The sequence below is a fragment of the Oncorhynchus mykiss genome, chromosome 13 (assembly GCF_013265735.2).
Source record: "Oncorhynchus mykiss isolate Arlee chromosome 13, USDA_OmykA_1.1, whole genome shotgun sequence".
NCBI lineage: Eukaryota > Metazoa > Chordata > Actinopteri > Salmoniformes > Salmonidae > Oncorhynchus > Oncorhynchus mykiss.
Genome location: NC_048577.1, coordinates 66,676,894 through 66,699,963, shown reverse-complemented (window position 1 = coordinate 66,699,963; position 23,070 = coordinate 66,676,894). Strand labels below are relative to the sequence as shown.

Below are 23,070 nucleotides of genomic sequence, written 5' to 3'. Positions count from 1 at the left end.
CCTAGCAGTACTACTGATTTCACTGAGTGAGGCAGATATATATAATTTTGCATGATTATTTGTCTCTCTGAAATAAAACCAACAAGTGATAAGTTTTCAACAAACATGTCTGTCATTGAGCTACCCCATGCCATGATATTTAATATTAATGTACTACTATTTATTACTTTAATATTCACATGGAAAAGTCCACAGACCCACTCCAAAAGGCTTTCGGAGCCATCATCGACTCAGTGGGTTTTGTCCAACATGTCTCTGGACCCACTCACTGTCACAGTCATACGCTGGACCTAGTTTTGTCCCATGGAATAAATGTTGTGGATCTTAATGTTTTTCCTCATAATCCTGGACTATCGGACCACCATTTTATTACGTTTGCAATTGCAACAAATAATCTGCTCAGACCCCAACCAAGGATCATCAAAAGTCGTGCTATAAATTCACAGACAACACAAAGATTCCTTGATGTCCTTCCAGATTCCCTCTGTCTACTTAAGGACGCCAGAGGACAAAAATCAGTTAACCACCTAACTGAGGAACTCAATTTAACCTTGCGCAATACCCTAGATGCAGTTGCACCCCTAAAAACTAAAAACATTTCTCATAAGAAACTAGCTCCCTGGTACACAGAAAATACCCGAGCTCTGAAGCAAGCTTCCAGAAAATTGGAACGGAAATGGCGCCACACCAAAATGGAAGTCTTTCGACTAGCTTGGAAAGACAGTACTGTGCAGTACCGAAGAGCCCTTACTGCTGCTCGATCATCCTATTTTTCTAACTTAATTGAGGAAAATAAGAACAATCCGAAATTCCTTTTTGATACTGTCGCAAAGCTAACTAAAAAGCAGCATTCCCCAAGAGAGGATGACTTTCACTTTAGCAGTGATAAATTCATGAACTTCTTTGAGGAAAAGATTATGATTATTAGGAAGCAAATTTCGGACTCCTCCTTAAATCTGCGTATTCCTTCAAAGCTCAGTTGTCCTGAGTCTGCACAACTCTGCCAGGACCTAGGATCAAGAGAGACGCTCAAGTGTTTTAGTACTATATCTCTTGACACAATGATGAAAATAATCATGGCCTCTAAACCTTCAAGCTGCATACTGGACCCTATTCCAACTAAACTACTGAAAGAGCTGCTTCCTGTGCTTGGCCCTCCTATGTTGAACATAATAAACGGCTCTTTATCCACCGGATGTGTACCAAACTCACTAAAAGTGGCAGTAATAAAGCCTCTCTTGAAAAAGCCAAACCTTGATCCAGAAAATATAAAAAACTATCGGCCTATATCGAATCTTCCATTCCTCTCAAAAATTGTAGAAAAGGCTGTTGCGCAACAACTCACTGCCTTCCTGAAGACAAACAATGTATACGAAATGCTTCAGTCTGGTTTTAGACCCCATCATAGCACTGAGACGGCACTTGTGAAGGTGGTAAATGACATTTTAATGGCATCAGACCGAGGCTCTGCATCTGTCCTCGTGCTCCCAGACCTTAGTGCTGCTTTTGATACCATCGATCACCACATTCTTTTGGAGAGATTGGAAACCCAAATTGGCCTACACGGACAAGTTCTGGCCTGGTTTAGATCTTATCTGTCGGAAAGATATCAGTTTGTCTCTGTGAATGGTTTGTCCTCTGACAAATCAACTGTAAATGTCGGTGTTCCTCAAGGTTCCGTTTTAGGACCACTATTGTTTTCACTATATATTTTACCTCTTGGGGATGTTATTCGAAAACATAATGTTAACTTTCACTGCTATGCGGATGACACACAGCTGTACATTTCAATGAAACATGGTGAAGCCCCAAAATTGCCCTTGCTAGAAGCATGTGTTTCAGACATAAGGAAGTGGATGGCTGCAAACTTTCTACTTTTAAACTCGGACAAAACAGAGATGCTTGTTCTAGTTCCCAAGAAACAAAGAGATCTTCTGTTGAATCTGACAATTAATCTTAATGGTTGTACAGTCGTCTCAAATAAAACTGTGAAGGACCTCGGCGTTACTCTGGACCCTGATCTCTCATTTGAAGAACATATCAAGACCATTTCAAGGACAGCTTTTTTCCATCTACGTAACATTGCAAAAATCAGAAACTTTCTGTCCAAAAATGATGCAGAAAAATTCATCCATGCTTTTGTCACTTCTAGGTTAGACTACTGCAATGCTCTACTTTCCGGCTACCCAGATAAAGCACTAAATAAACTTCAGTTAGTGCTAAATACGGCTGCTAGAATCCTGACTAGAACCAAAAAAATGGATCATATTACTCCAGTGCTAGCCTCTCTACACTGGCTTCCTGTCAAAGCAAGGGCTGATTTCGAGGTTTTACTGCTAACCTACAAAGCATTACATGGGCTTGCTCCTACCTATCTCTCTGATTTGGTCCTGCCGTACATACCTACACAAGACGCAGGCCTCCTAATTGTCCCTAGAATTTCTAAGCAAACAGCTGAAGGCAGGGCTTTCTCCTATAGAGCTCAATTTTTATGGAACGGTCTGCCTACCCATGTCAGAGACGCAAACTCGGTCTCAACCTTTAAGTCTCTACTGAAGACTCATCTCTTCAGTGGGTCATATGATTGAGTGTAGTCTGGCCCAGGAGTGGGAGGGTGAACGGAAAGGCTCTGGAGCAATGAACCGCCCTTGCTGTCTCTGCCTGGCCGGTTCCCCTCTTTCCACTGAGATTCTCTGCCTCTAACCCTATTACAGGGGCTGAGTCACTGGCTTACTGGGGCTCTCTTATGCCGTCCCTGGAGGGGGTGCGTCACCTGAGTGGGGTGAGTCACTGATGTGGTCATCCTGTCTGGGTTGCCCCCCCCCCATTGGGTTGTGCCGTGGCGGAGGTCTTTGTGGGCTATACTCAGCCTTGTCTCAGGATGGTAAGTTGGTGGTTGAAGATATCCCTCTAGTGGTGTGGGGGCTGTGCTTTGGCAAAGTGGGTGGGGTTATATCCTTCCTGTTTGGCCCTGTCCGGGGGTGTCCTCAGATGGGGCCACAGTGTCTCCTGACCCCTCCTGTCTCAGCCTCCAGTATTTATGTTGCAGTAGTTTATGTGTCGGGGGGCTAGGGTCAGTTTGTTATATCTGGAGTACTTCTCCTGTCCTATTCGGTGTCCTGTGTGAATCTAAGTGTGCGTTCTCTAATTCTCTCCTTCTCTCTTTCTTTCTCTCTCTTGGAGGACATGAGCCCGAGGACCATGCCCTGGGACTGCCTGACGTGATGGCTCCTTGCTGTCCCCAGTCCACCTGGCCGTGCTGCTGCTCCAGTTTCAACTGTTCTGCCTTATTATTATTCGACCATGCTGGTCATTTATGAACATTTGAACATCTTGGCCATGTTCTGTTATAATCTCCACCCGGCACAGCCAGAAGAGGACTGGCCATCCCACATATGCTCTCTCTAATTCTCTCTTTCTTTCTCTCTCTCGGAGGACCTGAGCCCTAGGACCATGCCCCAGGAATACCTGACATGATGACTCCTTGCTGTCCCCAGTCCACCTGACTGTGCTGCTGCTCCAGTTTCAACTGTTCTGCCTTATTATTATTCGACCATGCTGGTCATTTATGAACATTTGAACATCTTGACCATATTCTGTTATAATCTCCACCCGGCACAGCCAGAAGAGGACTGGCCACCCCACATAGCCTGGTTCCTCTCTAGGTTTCTTCCTAGGTTTTGGCCTTTCTAGGGAGTTTTTCCTAGCCACCGTGCTTCTACACCTGCATTGCTTGCTTTTTGGGGTTTTAGGCTGGGTTTCTGTACAGCACTTTGAGATATCAGCTGATGTACGAAGGGCTATATAAATACATTTGATTTGATTTGATTTGATGATTAGATAGTGATAAAACACACCGATCTCTTTCAAAATGTCTTTAAGAAATAAACTCTAATTTCCAAATGTTTCTGAAAATGGATATATAGCGAATGAAACTCTTCTTATGTTTCCCCATCTGAGCTCAGAGTAGATGAGATGTAATGTTTGTCTCTGTTGTGTTGAAGCCCAATCAAGCAGGAGAGACCACCCTCCCCTGTTCCCAGCTTTGTGTCCATGAAGAGTGACTGGTCTATGAATCCTCCTCTAAACTTTAGAGAGGGAGACTTTTCTACTGAACAAAGGTAAGAAGAACTCATGGGTGATGGTCAGTGAGTTAAACAACACTGTCTCTAGTCATTTCTCCTCTCACATTTTCCCATTTATTGTTGTTTTTATAATCCATAGGCTCATCATTTTGTCCATTTTCATAGTCCTAAATAAATATTAAACAAACACAACATTCCCTCCGTGTGTGTGTGTGTGTGTGTGTGTGTGTGTGTGTGTGTGTGTGTGTGTGTGTGTACTCCCTGGATGAGGAGATGTAATCTCATGTTCTGTCCACAGAAACCAACAGGAGAGATCAGAGTCAGAGATTCTCAGTGGTCAGTCTTCCCAGAGTCATCAAATTGACCTGGCCTCCATATTCAGTGTATGTGGTCCTGTTATGTATATTTGTTATTGTTTACCTCAGGTTAATCTATCAATCTGTCAATCATTCATTAACCTCTCTGGGGTAGGGGGCAGTATTTTCACGTCTGGATGAATAGCGTTTCCATTTTAAAAGGCCTTTGCTTGAAAAAGCAGTTAATTTTTTTATGAGAAAGCATTTCTTCTCTTTCTAAACTGATTTACTTTATTTATTTCAGATGCTTGAAGAGAATATTATGACATTTGTGAAGAATGAACTGAAGAGGTTCAAGAGGATTCTTAGTCCAGAACTCCCAGAATGCTTTGAGAGTCAGAAGCAGGACAAGGAAGTGGTGGATGCTGAAGATGAGAAGCAGGAGAGCAGTGCCAGAAAGGGGGCTCTGAAGATCACACTGCACGCCCTGAGGAAAATGAACCAGAAGGAGCTTGCTGACACACTGGAGAAAAGTAAGATCTGTCTGCCTCATGTTGAATGCTGTTTTATAACATTTAAAAACTGTAGCTAAAGTACAGCTAAAGTAGCTGTGTAACTCAATGATATTGTAGCAGCCTTAACACAACACCTAGTGACCTCATCAACTAGCAGCAGGGATGTGTTGTGGTTATTAATTTAGAGGGAGAGAACATTAATAATACCGTCAATAATACCAATAATAATATAATCAGTCACATCAGTCTGTAATGCATTATGACAACATTTACACATTTATACTGTCAGTTAAGATAATAAATTATTATAATGTAAAACATTATAACAGCCCTACAATACTGTAGGCATTAAAACAGACGTAATATTAATATCCTCTGTGTTATTTCTTCATTATTATCTTCATTCAGATGAGCTTGCTCTGATTTGCCAACGTGAACTCAAATCTAATCTAAAGAAGAAGTTTCAGTGTGTATTTGAGGGGATCGCTAAACAAGGAAACCCAACACTTCTCAATAAGATCTACACAGAGCTCTACATCACAGAGGGTGGAACAGGAGAGGTCAATAATGAACATGAGCTGAGACCGATTGAGACAACAACCAGGAAACAAGCAAGACCAGAGACTGCAATCAGATGTAACGACATCTTCACACCCTTAACTGGACAAGACAAACTTATCAGAACTGTGCTGACAAAGGGAGTCGCTGGCATTGGAAAAACAGTCTCTGTGCAGAAGTTTATTCTGGACTGGGCTGAAGGAAAAGCAAATCAGGATGTCCAATTTGTATTTTCATTCCCTTTTCGAGAGCTGAATTTGATGAAAGAGGACAAACACACTTTCATTGAACTTCTTAATCACTTCTCAATGGAAACCAAACAATCAAGAATCTCCAACTATGACAAGTACAAAGTTCTGTTCATCTTTGATGGTCTGGATGAGTGCCGACTGCCCCTAGACTTCCAGAAGAACAAGATCTGTTGGGACGTCACAGAGTCAACCTCAGTGGATGTTCTGCTGACAAATCTCATCAAGGGAAATCTGCTTCCCTCTGCTCTCCTCTGGATAACTACCCGACCTGCAGCAGCCAATAAGATCCCTTCAGGGTGTGTTCACCAGGTGACAGAGGTGCAAGGGTTCAATGACCAACAGAAGGAGGAGTACTTCAGGAGGAGATTCAGTGATGAGGACCTGGCCAACAGAATCATCTCACACATAAAGACATCAAGGAGCCTCCACATCATGTGCCACATTCCAGCCTTCTGTTGGATTTCTGCAATAGTCCTTGAACACATGCTGAAACATAAGAGAGAAGAGATGCCCAAGACTCTGACTGAGATGTACACACACCTTGTGGTGTTTCATACCAAACAGAAGAATGAAAAGTATCTTGGGAAAGAAGAGACAGGTCCACACTGGAATAAAGAGAGCATTCTGTCACTGGGAAAACTGGCTTTTCAACAACTTGTTAAGGGCAATCTGATTTTCTATGAAAAAGACCTGAAAGAGGCTGGCATTGATGTCAATGAAGCCTCAGTGTACTCAGGATTGTGCACACAGCTCTTTAAAGAGGAATGTGGGCTGTACCAGGACAAGGTGTACTGCTTTGTTCATCTGAGCATTCAGGAGTTTATGGCTGCTGTATATGTGTTCCTCTCATTCATCAACAACAATGAGAATCTAATGAACAAACCTCAAACAAAGTCCAGTATCTTTTCTTTGCTGTTCAGAGACAAGCATAAAGTTACTGTCTACAAGAGTGCTGTGGATAAAGCCTTACAAAGTGAGACGGGAAACCTGGACCTTTTCCTCCGCTTCCTTCTGGGCCTCTCACTGGAGTCCAATCAGAAGCACTTACGAGGTCTACTGACAAAGACAAGAAGCAGCTCACAGAGCCATGAAGAAACAGTCAAGTACATCAAGAAGAAGATCAGGGAGAATCCCTCTCCAGAGAGGAGCATCAATCTGTTCCACTGTCTGAATGAACTGAATGACCATTCTCTAGTGGAGGAGATCCAAAGCTACCTGAGATCAGGAAGTCACTCAGAAGACAAACTGTCACCTGCACAGTGGTCAGCTCTGGTCTTTGTGTTGCTGACTTCAGAAAATGAGTTGGTTGTGTTTGACCTGAAGAAATACTCCAGATCAGAGGAAGGTCTTCTGAGGCTGCTGCCAGTGGTCAAAGCCTCCAGAGCTGCTCTGTGAGTAAATACAATTTCATTTAAGAACTAATCATCAGGAATAAATATTCAGTTTAGAGAAAAATATGTATAATAATATGTATATGATATTATATTGAAAAACATATTGAATAAATTCATTGATTTTCACATTAGTATAACAATATGACCATACAATTCTAGGAAATCTAAGATGAATCTATATGTTATTTGAGAGAATAAACCAAATTCATCTGCCATTGTCCTTCTACACTACTTGTTAAATTAACAGTGTGTTTGTGAAGTCATGATGATCTCTTTGTCAGGCTGTCAGGCTGTGGAGTCACAGAGGAAGGCTGTGCTTCTCTGGTCTCAGCTCTGAGGTCAAACCCCTCACACCTGAGAGAGCTGGATCTGAGTAACAATGACCTGAAGGATTCAGGAGTGAAGCTGCTCTCTGCTGGACTGGGGAATCCCCACTGTAAACTGGAGACTCTGAGGTCAGTATTCCTGTAGTTGGTCAACAAGTGATAGCTGTTCACCAGATCCACATGTGTTTACCAGACACACATAGTCCACACCATATGTGTTTGGACAGTGAAGCTTACAGTTTTAAATGTGGTGCTCTTCTCCAGCATTTAGGATTTGAGATACAATGTTTCATATTAGGAGACAGTACAGAATGTCACCTTTTATTTGAGAGTATTTTCATAAATATCTGTTTTACCATTTAGAAATGAAAGCACTTTATGTATTCTGTTCTCCCATTTAAAAACGTGTTAAGTATATATTAGGACAAATTAATTTATAACCATTACCTTCTGGTGTAGACCCTCCACTATATACCGTCCTCCTACAGATACCCATTAACGTCTGGTGTAGGCCCTCTACTATATGCCTTCCTCCTATAACCATTAACTTCTGGTGTAGACCACCCACTATATACCTTCCTCCTACAGATACTCATTATCTTCTGGTGTAGACCCTCCACTATATACCTGGATTAGTAACCAGAATGTTGCAAGTTGAAATCCCCGAGCTGAGAAGGTTCAAATCTGTCATTCTGCCCCAGAACAGGCAGTTAACCCACTGTTCCTAGGTCATCATTGAAAATAAGAATTTGTTCTTTAACTGAAAAAAAAGAAAACCTTAACTTCTGTAACCATTTATCCACCATTTTAATATTGGGCAAATCATAACCCAAAACAAACTGCAAATACAATCAACAAGTTTGATTCTCAAGCTTGTTGTATAGAGACACATTTAAAATGGTAGCTTCACTGTCAAAATAGATATGGTGTGGACTGTATACTCAATACAATCTAAATCTGATACCTCACTGTCTAAATAGATATTGTGTGGACTGTATACTCAATACAATCTAAATCTGATACCTCACTGTCTAAATAGATATGGTGTGGACTGTATACTCAATACAATCTAAATCTGATTCCTCACTGTCTAAATAGATATGGTGTGGACTGTATACTCAATACAATCTAAATCTGATACCTCACTGTCTGTCTTTTGACTGATACTGCTTTTAAACTGGTCTGGTCAGTCTACTCAAATATTTGTACTATACATTTTTCTCTCTACAACAATATTATGATAATTTATATTAATGATGCATTCATTAATTTATGAATATATATGGCAGGTTTCAGGATACGGATGTATCTGAATATGTTGAAAAATATACTGTCACTATTTTCACCACCAAAGAATATCAGTGTGATTTTAATATGATTTGACTCTTTGCAGGCTGTCAGGCTGTGGAGTCACAGAGGAAGGCTGTACTTCTCTAGTCTCAGCTCTGAGGTCAAACCCCTCACACCTGAGAGAGCTGGATCTGAGTAACAATGACCTGAAGGATTCAGGAGTGAAGCTGCTCTCTGCTGGACTGGGGAATCCCCACTGTAAACTGGAGACTCTGAGGTCAGTATTCCTGTAGTTGGTCAACAAGTGATAACTGTTCACCAGATCCACATGTGTTTACCAGACACACATAGTCCACACCATATGTGTTTGGACAGTGAAGCTTACAGTTTTACATTTGGTGCTCCAGCATTTTGGATTTGAGATATAATGTTTCATATTAGGAGACAGTACAGAATGTCACCTTTTATTTGAGGGTATTTTCATGCATATCTGTTTCACCGTTTAGAAAGCACTTTATGTATATAGAATTCTTAATTATTTGGACAAAAAAAAAAAGATATTTAGTCATAAGTTTAGTATTTGGTCCCATGTTCACACAGTGATTACATCAGGCTTGTGATTCTAAAAACTTGTTGAATTAATTTGCAGTTTGTCTTGGTTGTGTTTTGGATGATGTTTTTCTCAATAGAAACTGAATGGTGAATAATGTCCTGTCATTTTGGAGTCACTTCACTTGTATTGTCAGTAAGAATAGAAGATGTTTCTGAACACTTCTACATTCATGTGGATGCTACGATAATTATGAATAATAATGAATTAGTCGTGAATGATGATGATTGAGAAAGTTACATAGACAAAAAGATCAGAACCCCTCTGTTATTGGTGTTAGGTTCTTATACTCAGAGTAAAACACTCAACAGACATTATGAAAGTTTAACCAAGTGTATTCTTCCCATAGGATCAATACTGCTGCATTCAGACAAAAACATTTTCACACAAGCACTAATATTTAACCGTTCCTCATAGTCTGCATCTCCTCATAAAGATCTGTACGAGCATCGTTCTTTAATGCTCGGCAGGACACTAGTGATACGAGCCATAAGCTTTTATTTCTCCCCTAAGGTGACCTGACCTCAACCCCCTCCATCACATCATCACTATATACCTTCCTCCTATAACCATTACCTTCTGGTGTAGACCCTCTACTATATACCTTCCTCCTACAGATACCCATTACCTTCTGGTGTAGACCCTCCACTATATACCTTCCTCCTACAGATACCCATTACCTTCTGGTGTAGACCCTCCACTATATACCTTCCTCCTACAGATACCCATTACCTTCTGGTCTAGACCCTCCACTATATACCTTCCTCCCACAGATACCCATTACCTTCTGGTGTAGACCCTCCACTATATACCTTCCTCCTATAACCCTTAATGTCTGGTGTAGACCCCCCACTATATACCTTCCTCCTATAACCATTACCTTCTGGTGTAGACCCTCTACTATATACCTTCCTCCTACAGATACCCATTACCTTCTGGTGCAGACCCTCTTACTATATACCTTCCTCCTATACCCATTAACTTCTGTTGTAAACCCTCCACTATATACCTTCCTCCTACAGATACCCATTACCTTCTGGTGTAGACCCTCCACTATATACCTTCCTCCTATAACCCTTAATGTAGACCCTCCACTATATACCTTCCTCCTATAACCCTTAATGTCTGGTGTAGACCCTCCACTATATACCTTCCTCCTATAACCATTAACTTATGGTGTAGACCCTCCACTATATACCTTCCTCACACAATTACCCATTAACTTCTTGTGCAGACCCTCTTACTATATACCTTCCTCCTATACCCATTAACTTCTGTTGTAAACCCTCCACTATATACCTTCCTCCTACAGATACCCATTACCTTCTGGTGTAGACCCTCCACTATATACCTTCCTCCTATAACCCTTAATGTCTGGTGTAGACCCTCCACTATATACCTTCCTCCTATACCCAATACCTTCTGGTGTAGACCCTCCACTATATACCTTCCTCCTGTAACCATTACCTTCTGGTGTAGACCCTCTACTATATATCTTCCTCCTAGAGATACCCATTAACGTCTGGTGTAGACCCCCCACTATATACCTTCCTCCTACAACCCTTAACGTCTGGAGTAGACCCGCCACTATATACCTTCCTCCTACAACCCTTAACATCTGGTGTAGGCCCTCCACTATATACCTTCCTCCTATAACCATTAACTTATGGTGTAGACCCTCCACTATATACCTTCCTCCTACAATTACCTATTACCTTCTGGTGTAGACCCTCCACTATACACTTTCCTCCTACAGATACCCATTACCTTCTGGTGTAGACCCTCTACTATATACCTTCCTCCTACAACACTTGCCGTCTGGTGTAGACCCTCCAATATATACCTTCCTCCTACAGATACCCATTACCTTCTGGTGTAGACCCTCCACTATATACCTTCCTCCTACAGATACCCATTACCTTCTGGTGTAGACACTCCACTATATACCTTCCTCCTACAGATACCCATTACCTTCTGGTGTAGACCCTCCACTATATACCTTCCTCCTATAACCATTAACTTCTGGTATAGACCCTCCACTATATACCTTCCTCCTATAACCATTAACTTCTGTTGTAAACCCTCCACTATATACCTTCCTCCTACAATCCTTAACATCTGGTGTATACCCTCCACTATATACATTCCTCCTATAACCATTAACTTCTGGTGTAGACCCTCCACTACATACCTTCCTCCTACAAATACCCATTACCTTCTGGTGTAGACCCTCTACTATATACCTTCCTCCTACAACACTTGCCGTCTGGTGTAGACCCCCCACTATATAACTTCCTCCTACAACACTTGCCGTCTGGTGTAGACCCTCCACTATATACCTTCCTCCTATAACCATTACCTTCTGGTGTAGACCCTCCACTATATACCTTCCTCCTACATATACCCATTACCTTCTGGTGTAGACCCTCTGCTATATACCTTCCTCCTATAACCATTACCTTATGGTGTAGACCCTCCACTATATACCTTCCTCCTTTAACCATTACCTGCTGGTGTTGACCCTCCACTATATACATTCCTCCTACAGATACCCATTAACATCTGGTGTAGACCCTCCAATATATACCTTCCTCTTACAACCCTTAACATCTGATGTATAGCCTCCACTCTATACCTTCCTCCTACAACCATTAACTTCTGGTGTAGACCCTCCACTATATACCTTCCTCCTACAGATACCCATTACCTTCTGGTGTAGACACTCCACTATATACCTTCCTCCCACAGATACCCTTTACCTTCTGGTGTAGACCCTCCAATATATACCTTCCTCCTACAGACACCCATTACCTTCTGGTGTAGACCCTCCACTATATACCTTCCTCCTACAGATACCCATTACCTTCTGGTGTAGACACTCCACTATATACCTTCCTCCTACAGATACCCATTACCTTCTGGTGTAGACCCTCCACTATATACCTTCCTCCTATAACCATGAACTTCTGGTATAGACCCTCCACTATATGCCTTCCTCCTATAACCATTAACTTCTGTTGTAAACCCTCCACTATATACCTTCCTCCTACAATCCTTAACATCTGGTGTATACCCTCCACTATATACATTCCTCCTATAACCATTAACTTCTGGTGTAGACCCTCCACTATATACCTTCCTCCTACAGATACCCATTACCTTCTGGTGTAGACCCTCCACTATATACCTTCCTCCTACAGATACCCATTACCTTCTGGTGTAGACACTTCACTATATAACTTCCTCCTACAGATACCCATTACCTTCTGGTGTAGACCCTCCACTATATACCTTCCTCCTATCACCATTAACTTCTGGTATAGACCCTCCACTATATACCTTCCTCCTATAACCATTAACTTCTGTTGTAAACCCTCCACTATATACCTTCCTCCTACAATCCTTAACATCTGGTGTATACCCTCCACTATATACATTCCTCCTATAACCATTAACTTCTGGTGTAGACCCTCCACTACATACCTTCCTCCTACAAATACCCATTACCTTCTGGTGTAGACCCTCTACTATATACCTTCCTCCTACAACACTTGCCGTCTGGTGTAGACCCCCCACTATATACCTTCCTCCTACAACACTTGCCGTCTGGTGTAGACCCTCCACTATATACCTTCCTCCTATAACCATTACCTTCTGGTGTAGACCCTCCACTATATACCTTCCTCCTACATGTACCCATTACCTTCTGGTGTAGACCCTCTGCTATATACCTTCCTCCTATAACCATTACCTTATGGTGTAGACCCTCCACTATATACCTTCCTCCTTTAACCATTACCTGCTGGTGTTGACCCTCCACTATATACCTTCCTCTTACAGATACCCATTAACATCTGGTGTAGACCCTCCAATATATACCTTCCTCTTACAACCCTTAACATCTGATGTATAGCCTCCACTCTATACCTTCCTCCTACAACCATTAACTTCTGGTGTAGACCCTCCACTATATACCTTCCTCCTACAGATACCCATTACCTTCTGGTGTAGACACTCCACTATATACCTTCCTCCCACAGATACCCTTTACCTTCTGGTGTAGACCCTCCAATATATACCTTCCTCCTACAGATACCCATTACCTTCTGGTGTAGACCCTCCACTATATACCTTCCTCCTACAGATACCCATTACCTTCTGGTGTAGACACTCCACTATATACCTTCCTCCTACAGATACCCATTACCTTCTGGTGTAGACCCTCCACTATATACCTTCCTCCTATAACCATGAACTTCTGGTATAGACCCTCCACTATATGCCTTCCTCCTATAACCATTAACTTCTGTTGTAAACCCTCCACTATATACCTTCCTCCTACAATCCTTAACATCTGGTGTATACCCTCCACTATATACATTCCTCCTATAACCATTAACTTCTGGTGTAGACCCTCCACTATAGACCTTCCTCCTACAAATACCCATTACCTTCTGGTGTAGACCCTCCACTATATACCTTCCTCCTACAGATACCCATTACCTTCTGGTGTAGACACTCCACTATATACCTTCCTCCTACAGATACCCATTAACTTCTGGTGTAGACCCTCCACTATATACCTTCCTCCTTTAACCATTAACTTCTGGTATAGACCCCCCACTATATACCTTCCTCCTACAACCCTTAACGTCTGGTGTAGACCCTCCACTATATACCGTCCTATTATAACCATTACCTTCTGGTGTAGACCCTACACTATATACCTTCCTCCCACATATACCCATTACTTCTGGTGTAGACCTTCCGCTATATAACTTCCTCCTATAACCATTACCTTCTGGTGTAGACCGTCCACTATATACCTTCCTCCTAAAACCCTTACCGTCTGGTGTAGACCGTCCACTATATGCCTTCCTCCTATAACCATTAATTTCTGTTGTAGACCCTCCACTATATACCTTCCTCCTACAACCTTTAACATCTGGTGTATACCCTCCACTATATACCTTCCTCCTATAACCATTAACTTCTGGTGTAGACCCTCCAATCTATACCGTACTCCTATAACCATTACCTTCTGGTGTAGACCCTCTGCTATATACCTTCCTCCTACAGATACCCATTGACGTCTGGTGTAGACCCCGCACTATATACCTTCCTCCTACAACCCTTAACGTCTGGAGTAGATCCGCCACTATATACCTTCCTCCTACAACCCTTAACATCTGGTGTAGGCCCTCCACTATATACCTTCCTCCTATAACCATTATCTTATGGTGTAGACCCTCCACTATATACCTTCCTCCTACAGATACCCATTAACATCTGGTGTAGACACTCCACTATATACCTTTCTCCTACAGATACCCATTACCTTCTGGTGTAGACGCTCCAATATATACCTTCCTCCTACAGATACCTATTAACTTCTGGTGTAGACCCTAAACTATATACCTTCCTCCTACAGATACCCATTACCTTCTGGTGTAGACCCTCCACTATATACCTTCCTCCTATAACCATTAACTTCTGGTATAGATCCCCCACTTTATACCTTCCTCCTACAACCCTTACCGTCTGGTGTAGACCCTCCACTATATACCGTCCTAGTATAACCATTACCTTCTGGTGTAGACCCTACACTATATACCTTCCTCCTACAGATACCCATTGACGTCTGGTGTAGACCCCGCACTATATACCTTCATCCTACAACCCTTAACGTCTGGAGTAGACCCGCCACTATATACCTTCCTCCTACAACTCTTAACAACTAGTGTAGGCCCTCCACTATATACCTTCCTCCTTTAACCATTAACTTATGGTGTAGACCCTCCACTATACACCTTCCTCCTACAGATACCCATTACCTTCTGTTGTAGATGCTCCACTATATACCTTCCTCCTACAGATACCCATTACCTTCTGGTGTAGATCCTCCACTATATACCTTCCTCCTGCAGATACCCATTACCTTCTGGTGCAGACCCTCTTACTATATACCTTCCTCCTATACCCATTACCTTATGGTGTAGACCCTCCACTATATACCTCCTCCTACAACCCTTAACGTCTGGTGTAGACCCTCCACTATATACCTTCCTCCTACAGATACCCATTAACATCTGGTGTAGACCCTCCAATATATACCTTCCTCTTACAACCCTTAACATCTGATGTATAGCCTCCACTATATACCTTCCTCCTATAACCATTAACTTCTGTTGTAGACCCTCCACTATATACCTTCGTAATACAGATACCCATTACCTTCTGGTGTAGACCCTCCACTATATACCTTCCTCCTACAGATACCCATTACTTTCTGGTGTAGACCCTCCACTATATACCTTCGTAATACAGATACCCATTACCTTCTGGTGTAGACCCTCCACTATATACCTTCCTCCTACAGATACCCATTAACTTCTGGTGTAGACCCTCCACTATATACCTTCCTCCTACAGATACCCATTACCTTCTGGTGTAGACCCTCCACTATATACCTTCCTCCTATAGCCATTAACTTCTGGGGTAGACCCTCCACCCATACCTTCTACAGATACCCATTACCTTCTGGTGTAGACCCTCCACTATATACCTTCCTCCTATAACCATTAACTTCTGGGGTAGACCCTCCACCCATACCTTCTACAGATACCCATTACCTTCTGGTGTAGACCCTCCACTATATACCTTCCTCCTATAACCATTAACTTCTGGGGTAGACCCTCCACCCATACCTCCTACAGATACCCATTACCTTCTGGTGTAGACCCTCCACTATATACCTTCCTCCTACAGATACCCATTACCTTCTGGTGTAGACACTCCACTATATACCTTCCTTCTACAGATACCCATTACCTTCTGGTGTAGACACTCCACTATATACCTTCGTAATACAGATACCCATTACCTTCTGGTGTAGACCCTCCACTATATACCTTCCTCCTACAGATACCCATTAACTTCTGGTGTAGACCCTCCACTATATACCTTCCTCCTATAACCATTCACTTCTGGGGTAGACCCTCCACCCATACCTTCTACAGATACCCATTACCTTCTGGTGTAGACACTCCACTATATACCTTCGTAATACAGATACCCATTACCTTCTGGTGTAGACCCTCCAATATATACCTTCCTCCTACAGATACCCATTACCTTCTGGTGTAGACCCTCCACTATATACCTTCCTCCTACAGATACCCATTACCTTCTGGTGTAGACCCTCCACTATATACCTTCCTCCTATAACCACTAACTTCTGGTATAGACCCCCCACTATATACCTCCTCCTACAACCCTTAACGTCTGGTGTAGACCCTCCACTATATACCTTCCTCCTTCCTACTATGAATGGTGAATAATGTCCTGTCATTTTGGAGTCACTTCACTTGTATTGTCAGTAAGAATAGAAGATGTTTCTGAACACTTCTACATTCATGTGGATGCTACGATAATTATGAATAATAATGAATTAGTCGTGAATGATGATGATTGAGAAAGTTACATAGACAAAAAGATCAGAACCCCTCTGTTATTGGTGTTAGGTTCTTATACTCAGAGTAAAACACTCAACAGACATTATGAAAGTTTAACCAAGTTTATTCTTCCCATAGGATCAATACTGCTGCATTCAGACAAAAACATTTTCACACAAGCACTAATATTTAACCGTTCCTCATAGTCTGCATCTCCTCATAAAGATCTGTACGAGCATCGTTCTTTAATGCTCGGCAGGACACTAGTGATACGAGCCATAAGCTTTTATTTCTCCCCTAAGGTGACCTGACCTCAACCCCCTCCATCACATCATCACTATATACCTTCCTCCTATAACCATTACCTTCTGGTGTAGACCCTCTACTATATACCTTCCTCCTACAGATACCCATTACCTTCTGGTGTAGACCCTCCACTATATACCTTCCTCCTATAACCATTACCTTCTGGTGTAGACCCTCTACTATATACCTTCCTCCCACAGATACCCATTACCTTCTGGTGTAGACCCTCCACTATATACCTTCCTCCTATAACCCTTAATGTCTGGTGTTGACCCTCCACTATATACCTTCCTCCTATAACCATTAACTTATGGTGTAGACCCTCCACTATATACCTTCCTCACACAATTACCCATTAACTTCTTGTGCAGACCCTCTTACTATATACCTTCCTCCTATACCCATTAACTTCTGTTGTAAACCCTCCACTATATACCTTCCTCCTACAGATACCCATTACCTTCTGGTGTAGACCCTCCACTATATACCTTCCTCCTATAACCCTTAATGTCTGGTGTAGACCCTCCACTATATACCTTCCTCCTATACCCAATACCTTCTGGTGTAGACCCTCCACTATATACCTTCCTCTTGTAACCATTACCTTCTGGTGTAGACCCTCTACTATATATCTTCCTCCTAGAGATACCCATTAACGTCTGGTGTAGACCCCCCACTATATACCTTCCTCCTACAACCCTTAACGTCTGGAGTAGACCCGCCACTATATACCTTCCTCCTACAACCCTTAACATCTGGTGTAGGCCCTCCACTATATACCTTCCTCCTATAACCATTAACTTATGGTGTAGACCCTCCACTATATACCTTCCTCCTACAATTACCTATTACCTTCTGGTGTAGACCCTCCACTATACACTTTCCTCCTACAGATACCCATTACCTTCTGGTGTAGACCCTCTACTATATACCTTCCTCCTACAACACTTGCCGTCTGGTGTAGACCCCCCACTATATACCTTCCTCCTACAACACTTGCCGTCTGGTGTAGACCCTCCACTATATACCTTCCTCCTATAACCATTACCTTCTGGTGTAGACCCTCCACTATATACCTTCCTCCTACATATACCCATGACCTTCTGGTGTAGACCCTCTGCTATATACCTTCCTCCTATAACCATTACCTTATGGTGTAGACCCTCCACTATATACCTTCCTCCTATAACCATTAACTTCTGGTATAGATCCCCCACTTTATACCTTCATCCTACAACCCTTACCGTCTGGTGTAGACCCTCCACTATATACCTTCCTCCTATAACCATTAACTTCTGGTATAGATCCCCCACTTTATACCTTCCTCCTACAACCATTACCTTCTGGTGTAGACCCCGCACTATATACCTTCCTCCTACAACCCTTAACGTCTTTAGTAGACCCGCCACTATATACCTTCCTCCTACAACTCTTAACAACTAGTGTAGGCCCTCCACTATATACCTTCCTCCTTTAACCATTAACTTATGGTGTAGACCCTCCACTATACACCTTCCTCCTACAGATACCCATTACCTTCTGTTGTAGATGCTCCACTATATACCTTCCTCCTACAGATACCCATTACCTTCTGGTGTAGATCCTCCACTATATACCTTCCTCCTGCAGATACCCATTACCTTCTGGTGCAGACCCTCTTACTATATACCTTCCTCCTATACCCATTACCTTATGGTGTAGACCCTCCACTATATACCTCCTCCTACAACCCTTAACGTCTGGTGTAGACCCTCCACTATATACCTTCCTCCTACAGATACCCATTAACATCTGGTGTAGACCCTCCAATATATACCTTCCTCTTACAACCCTTAACATCTGATGTATAGCCTCCACTATATTCCTTCCTCCTATAACCATTAACTTCTGGTGTAGACCCTCAACTATATACCTTCGTAATACAGATACCCATTACCTTCTGGTGTAGACCCTCCACTATATACCTTCCTCCTACAGATACCCATTACTTTCTGGTGTAGACCCTCCACTATATACCTTCGTAATACAGATACCCATTACCTTCTGGTGTAGACCCTCCACTATATACCTTCCTCCTACAGATACCCATTAACTTCTGGTGTAGACCCTCCACTATATACCTTCCTCCTATAACCATTAACTTCTGGGGTAGACCCTCCACCCATACCTTCTACAGATACCCATTACCTTCTGGTGTAGACCCTCCACTATATACATTCCTCCTATAACCATTAACTTCTGGTGCAGACCCTCCACTATATACCTTCCTCCTACAGATACCCATTACCTTCTGGTGTAGACACTCCACTATATACCTTCCTCCTACAGATACCCATTAACTTCTGGTGTAGACCCTCCACTATATACCTTCCTCCTACAGCTACCCATTAACTTCTGGTATAGACCCTCCACTATATACCTTCCTCCTATAACCACTAACTTCTGGTATAGACCCCCCACTATATACCTCCTCCTACAACCCTTAACGTCTGGTGTAGACCCTCCACTATATACCTTCCTCCTATAACCATTACCTTCTGGTGTAGACCCACCACTATATACCATCCTCCCATACCCATTACATTCTGGTATAGACCCTCCACTATATACCTTCCTAATACAGATACCCATTACCTTCTGGTGTAGACCCTCCACTATATACCTTCCTCCTACAGATACCCATTACCTTCTGGTGTAGACCCTCCAATATATACCTTCCTCCTATAACCATTAACTTCTGGTATAGACCCCCCACTATATACCTTTCTCCTACAACCCTTACCGTCTGGTGTAGACCCTCCACTATATACCTTCCTCCTACAACCCTTACCGTCTGGTGTAGACCCTCCACTATATACCTTCCTCCTATAACCATTACCTTCTGGTGTAGACCCTCCACTATATACCTTCCTCCTACATATACCCATTACCTTCTGGTGTAGACCCTCCGCTATATACCTTCCTCCTATACCCAATACCTTCTGGTGTAGACCCTCCACTATATACCTTCCTCCTATACCCATTACCTTCTGGTGTAGACCCTCCACTATATACCTTCCTCCTACAGATACCCATTAACTTCTGGTGTAGACCCTACACTATATACCTTCCTCGTACAGATACCCATTACCATCTGGTGTAGACCCTCCACTATATACCTTCCTCCTATAACCAGTACCTTCTGGTGTAGACCCACCACTATATACCTCCCTCCTATTCCCATTTCCTTCTGGTGTAGACCCTCCACTATATACCTTCCTCCTATCCCCATTTACTTCTGGTGTAGACCCTCCAATATATACCTTCCTCCTACAGATACCCATTACCTTCTGGTGTAAGTATATTAATAAGTATCCTTCAATGACTGTCTGTTCTTCTGCTTTCTGCTACAGTGTGGAACATGGTGGAGAGAACACAATGAAACCTGGGCTTAGAAAATGTGAGTGTTGACTGCTGTGAAGAATATGTCTTAAAACCTCTTGGTGTTAGGGGGCAGTATTTTAATTTTTGGAAAAAAAACGTTCCCGTTTTAAACAGGATATTTTGTCAGGAAAAGATGCTAGACTCTGCATATAATTGACAGCTTTGGATAGAAAACACTCTCACGTTTCCAAAACTGTAAAGATATTGTCTATGAGTACAACAGAACTGATGTTGCAGGCGATAGCCTGAGAAAAAAATCCAATCCGGAAGTGCCCCAGGTTTTGAAAGCGCTGCGTTCCAATGACTCCCTATTCAGCTGTGAATGTACCATCAACGAGCTTACGCTTTCTACGTATTATCCCAAGGTGTCTACAGCATTGTGACGTAGTTTTACGCATTTCTGTTGAAGAATAGCCGTAGGCAAGCACATTGCGTAAGTGGTCACATGGTGGCTCCGAGAGTGATTCTCGCGTAAAGTACAGAGGTAGCCATTACTCCAATCGGTCCTAGTGAAAAACGAATTGACCCAACGGATATATTATCGAATAGATATTAGAAAAACACCTTGAGGATGGATACTAAACAAGGTTTGCCATGTTTCTGTCGATATTATGAAGCTAATTTGGAATATTTTTCGGCATTGTGGTGACCGCAATTTCGGGCGATTTCTTAGCCAAACGTGAAGAACAAACGGAGCTATTTCGCCTACAAAAAATAATATTTGGGGAAAAAATGAACTTTGGCTGTCTACCTGGGAGTCTCGTGAGTGAAAACATCCGAAGTTCATCAAAGGTAAACGATTTAATTTGATTGCTTTTCTGATTTCCGTGACAAGGTTGCCTGCTGCTAGCAAGGCATAATGCTATGCTAGGCTATGATAAACTTACACAAATGCTTGTCTAGCGTTGGCTGTAAAGCATATTTTGAAAATCTGAGATGACAGGGTGATTAACAAAAGGCTAAGCTGTGTTCCAATATATTTCACTTGTGATTTTCATGAATGGAATATTTTCTAGGAAGATTTATGTCCGTTGCGTTATGCTAATTAGTGTCAGATGATGACAACAGTCCCCCGTTCACGGGATGGGGTGTCACTACAGGTTAATTCAAGTTATGTCAAAGTCAAAGACCACCATCATTACTTACTTGGTCATATTAACTATCAGCTGTAGTTCCTCAGAAGCAGAAATCAGGGACATCAAAGTTTACAAAGAGTTGATTTGACAATGTGTGTGTCTGTGTGTGTGTTTGTGTGTGTTCATGCATGTGTGCATGAAGGTGTGTGTGTGTGTTCAGGATGTGTGTGTGTAATTAATGGGAATAAGTGTATTTTATGTTATCACATATGATCATCCAACAAGTCTCAAGTTACCTTAACTTCTCCTTTTGATACCTAGAAACATCTACATTAAATGGATTAGCGAAAAGTGAGTTAACATTACATGTGTATGATGATAATTTCTAATATTGTGTCTGGTTTCATCCATCAGATGTCTGTGATCTCACAATGGACCCAAACACAGCACACAGACTCCTCTGTCTGTCTGAGGAGAACAGAAAGGTGACATGGAGGAGAAAGAAGCAACAGCCGTATCCTGATCACCCAGAGAGATTTAAGGACTGGCAGCAGGTGCTGTGTAGAGAGGGTCTGACTGGGCGCTGTTACTGGGAGGTAGAGTGGAGTGGGAGAGGTGCTGTTATAGGAGTGACATATAAAGGAATCAGCATGAGAGAAGGGGTTAATGACTGTTGTCTTGGATACAATGACAAGTCCTGGAGTCTGGACTGCTCTGACAAAAGTTACACTGCCTGGCACAATAATAATTACACTACCATAGACGTCCCCTCCTCCAGCCCTCACAGAGTAGGAGTGTATCTGGACTGGCCAGCCGGCACTCTGTCCTTCTATAGAGACTCCTCTGACACACTGACCCACCTGTACACATTCACCTCCACATTCACTGAGCCCCTCTATCCAGGGTTTTATGTTTGGTATGTTGACTCTTCAGTGTCCTTGGAAATAATAACCTGATACACACAGGACACACACACACACTGGAAACACACACACACTGGAAACACACACACACAGACACACACACACATACACTGGACACATATACACACACACTGGATTCACAATCACACACTGGACACACACACACACTAGCTAACCTTGTGGGAACATACAATTCAGTCCCATTCAAAATCCTATTTTCCCTTACCCCTAACCCTAACCCGTATCCTTACCTTAACGCTAACCCTAAACCTTAGCCCCTAACCCTAAACCTAACCCTAACCCGTATCCTTACCTTAACGCTAACCCAAACCTTAGCCCCTAACCCTAAACATGTGCCCTAGCTGTGGGCCAAGATGTGACAAATTGGGCTGGAGGGAAATTTGAACCCGTACCTCACCTCGGTACCTCTTTGTCCATCAAAGGGCCGTGGCTCAACATTTACAGGTTGGACATAGTCTCTGGAGCAAAAGTTAAAGTTTGGACTGTGTTGATTGAACAGGTTACCAGGCGCACATTTTTTAAATGTTTTTTTTTGTGGGGTT

General features: G+C 42.5%; 1 protein-coding gene across 1 annotated transcript; it reads left to right on the top strand.

Moving 5' to 3' along the window:
- The first annotated feature begins 20,480 nt into the window (after positions 1-20,480).
- Positions 20,481-22,633, top strand: LOC110519882 (stonustoxin subunit beta-like). Its single transcript, XM_036942517.1, has 2 exons — positions 20,481-20,524; positions 21,999-22,633. The coding sequence occupies exons 1-2, from the start codon at positions 20,503-20,505 to the stop codon at positions 22,538-22,540; spliced, it is 564 nt and encodes a 187-aa protein (XP_036798412.1). The 5' UTR covers positions 20,481-20,502; the 3' UTR covers positions 22,541-22,633.
- The last annotated feature ends 437 nt before the right edge of the window (positions 22,634-23,070 follow it).

Excerpts from the sequence above, each read along its gene's own strand:
- LOC110519882 (XM_036942517.1), top strand. The coding sequence starts at position 20,503 with ATGAAACCTGGGCTTAGAAAAT. Across the intron at positions 20,525-21,998 it reads GAAACCTGGGCTTAGAAAAT|ATGTCTGTGATCTCACAATG; the intron begins GTGAGTGTTGAC and ends TTCATCCATCAG.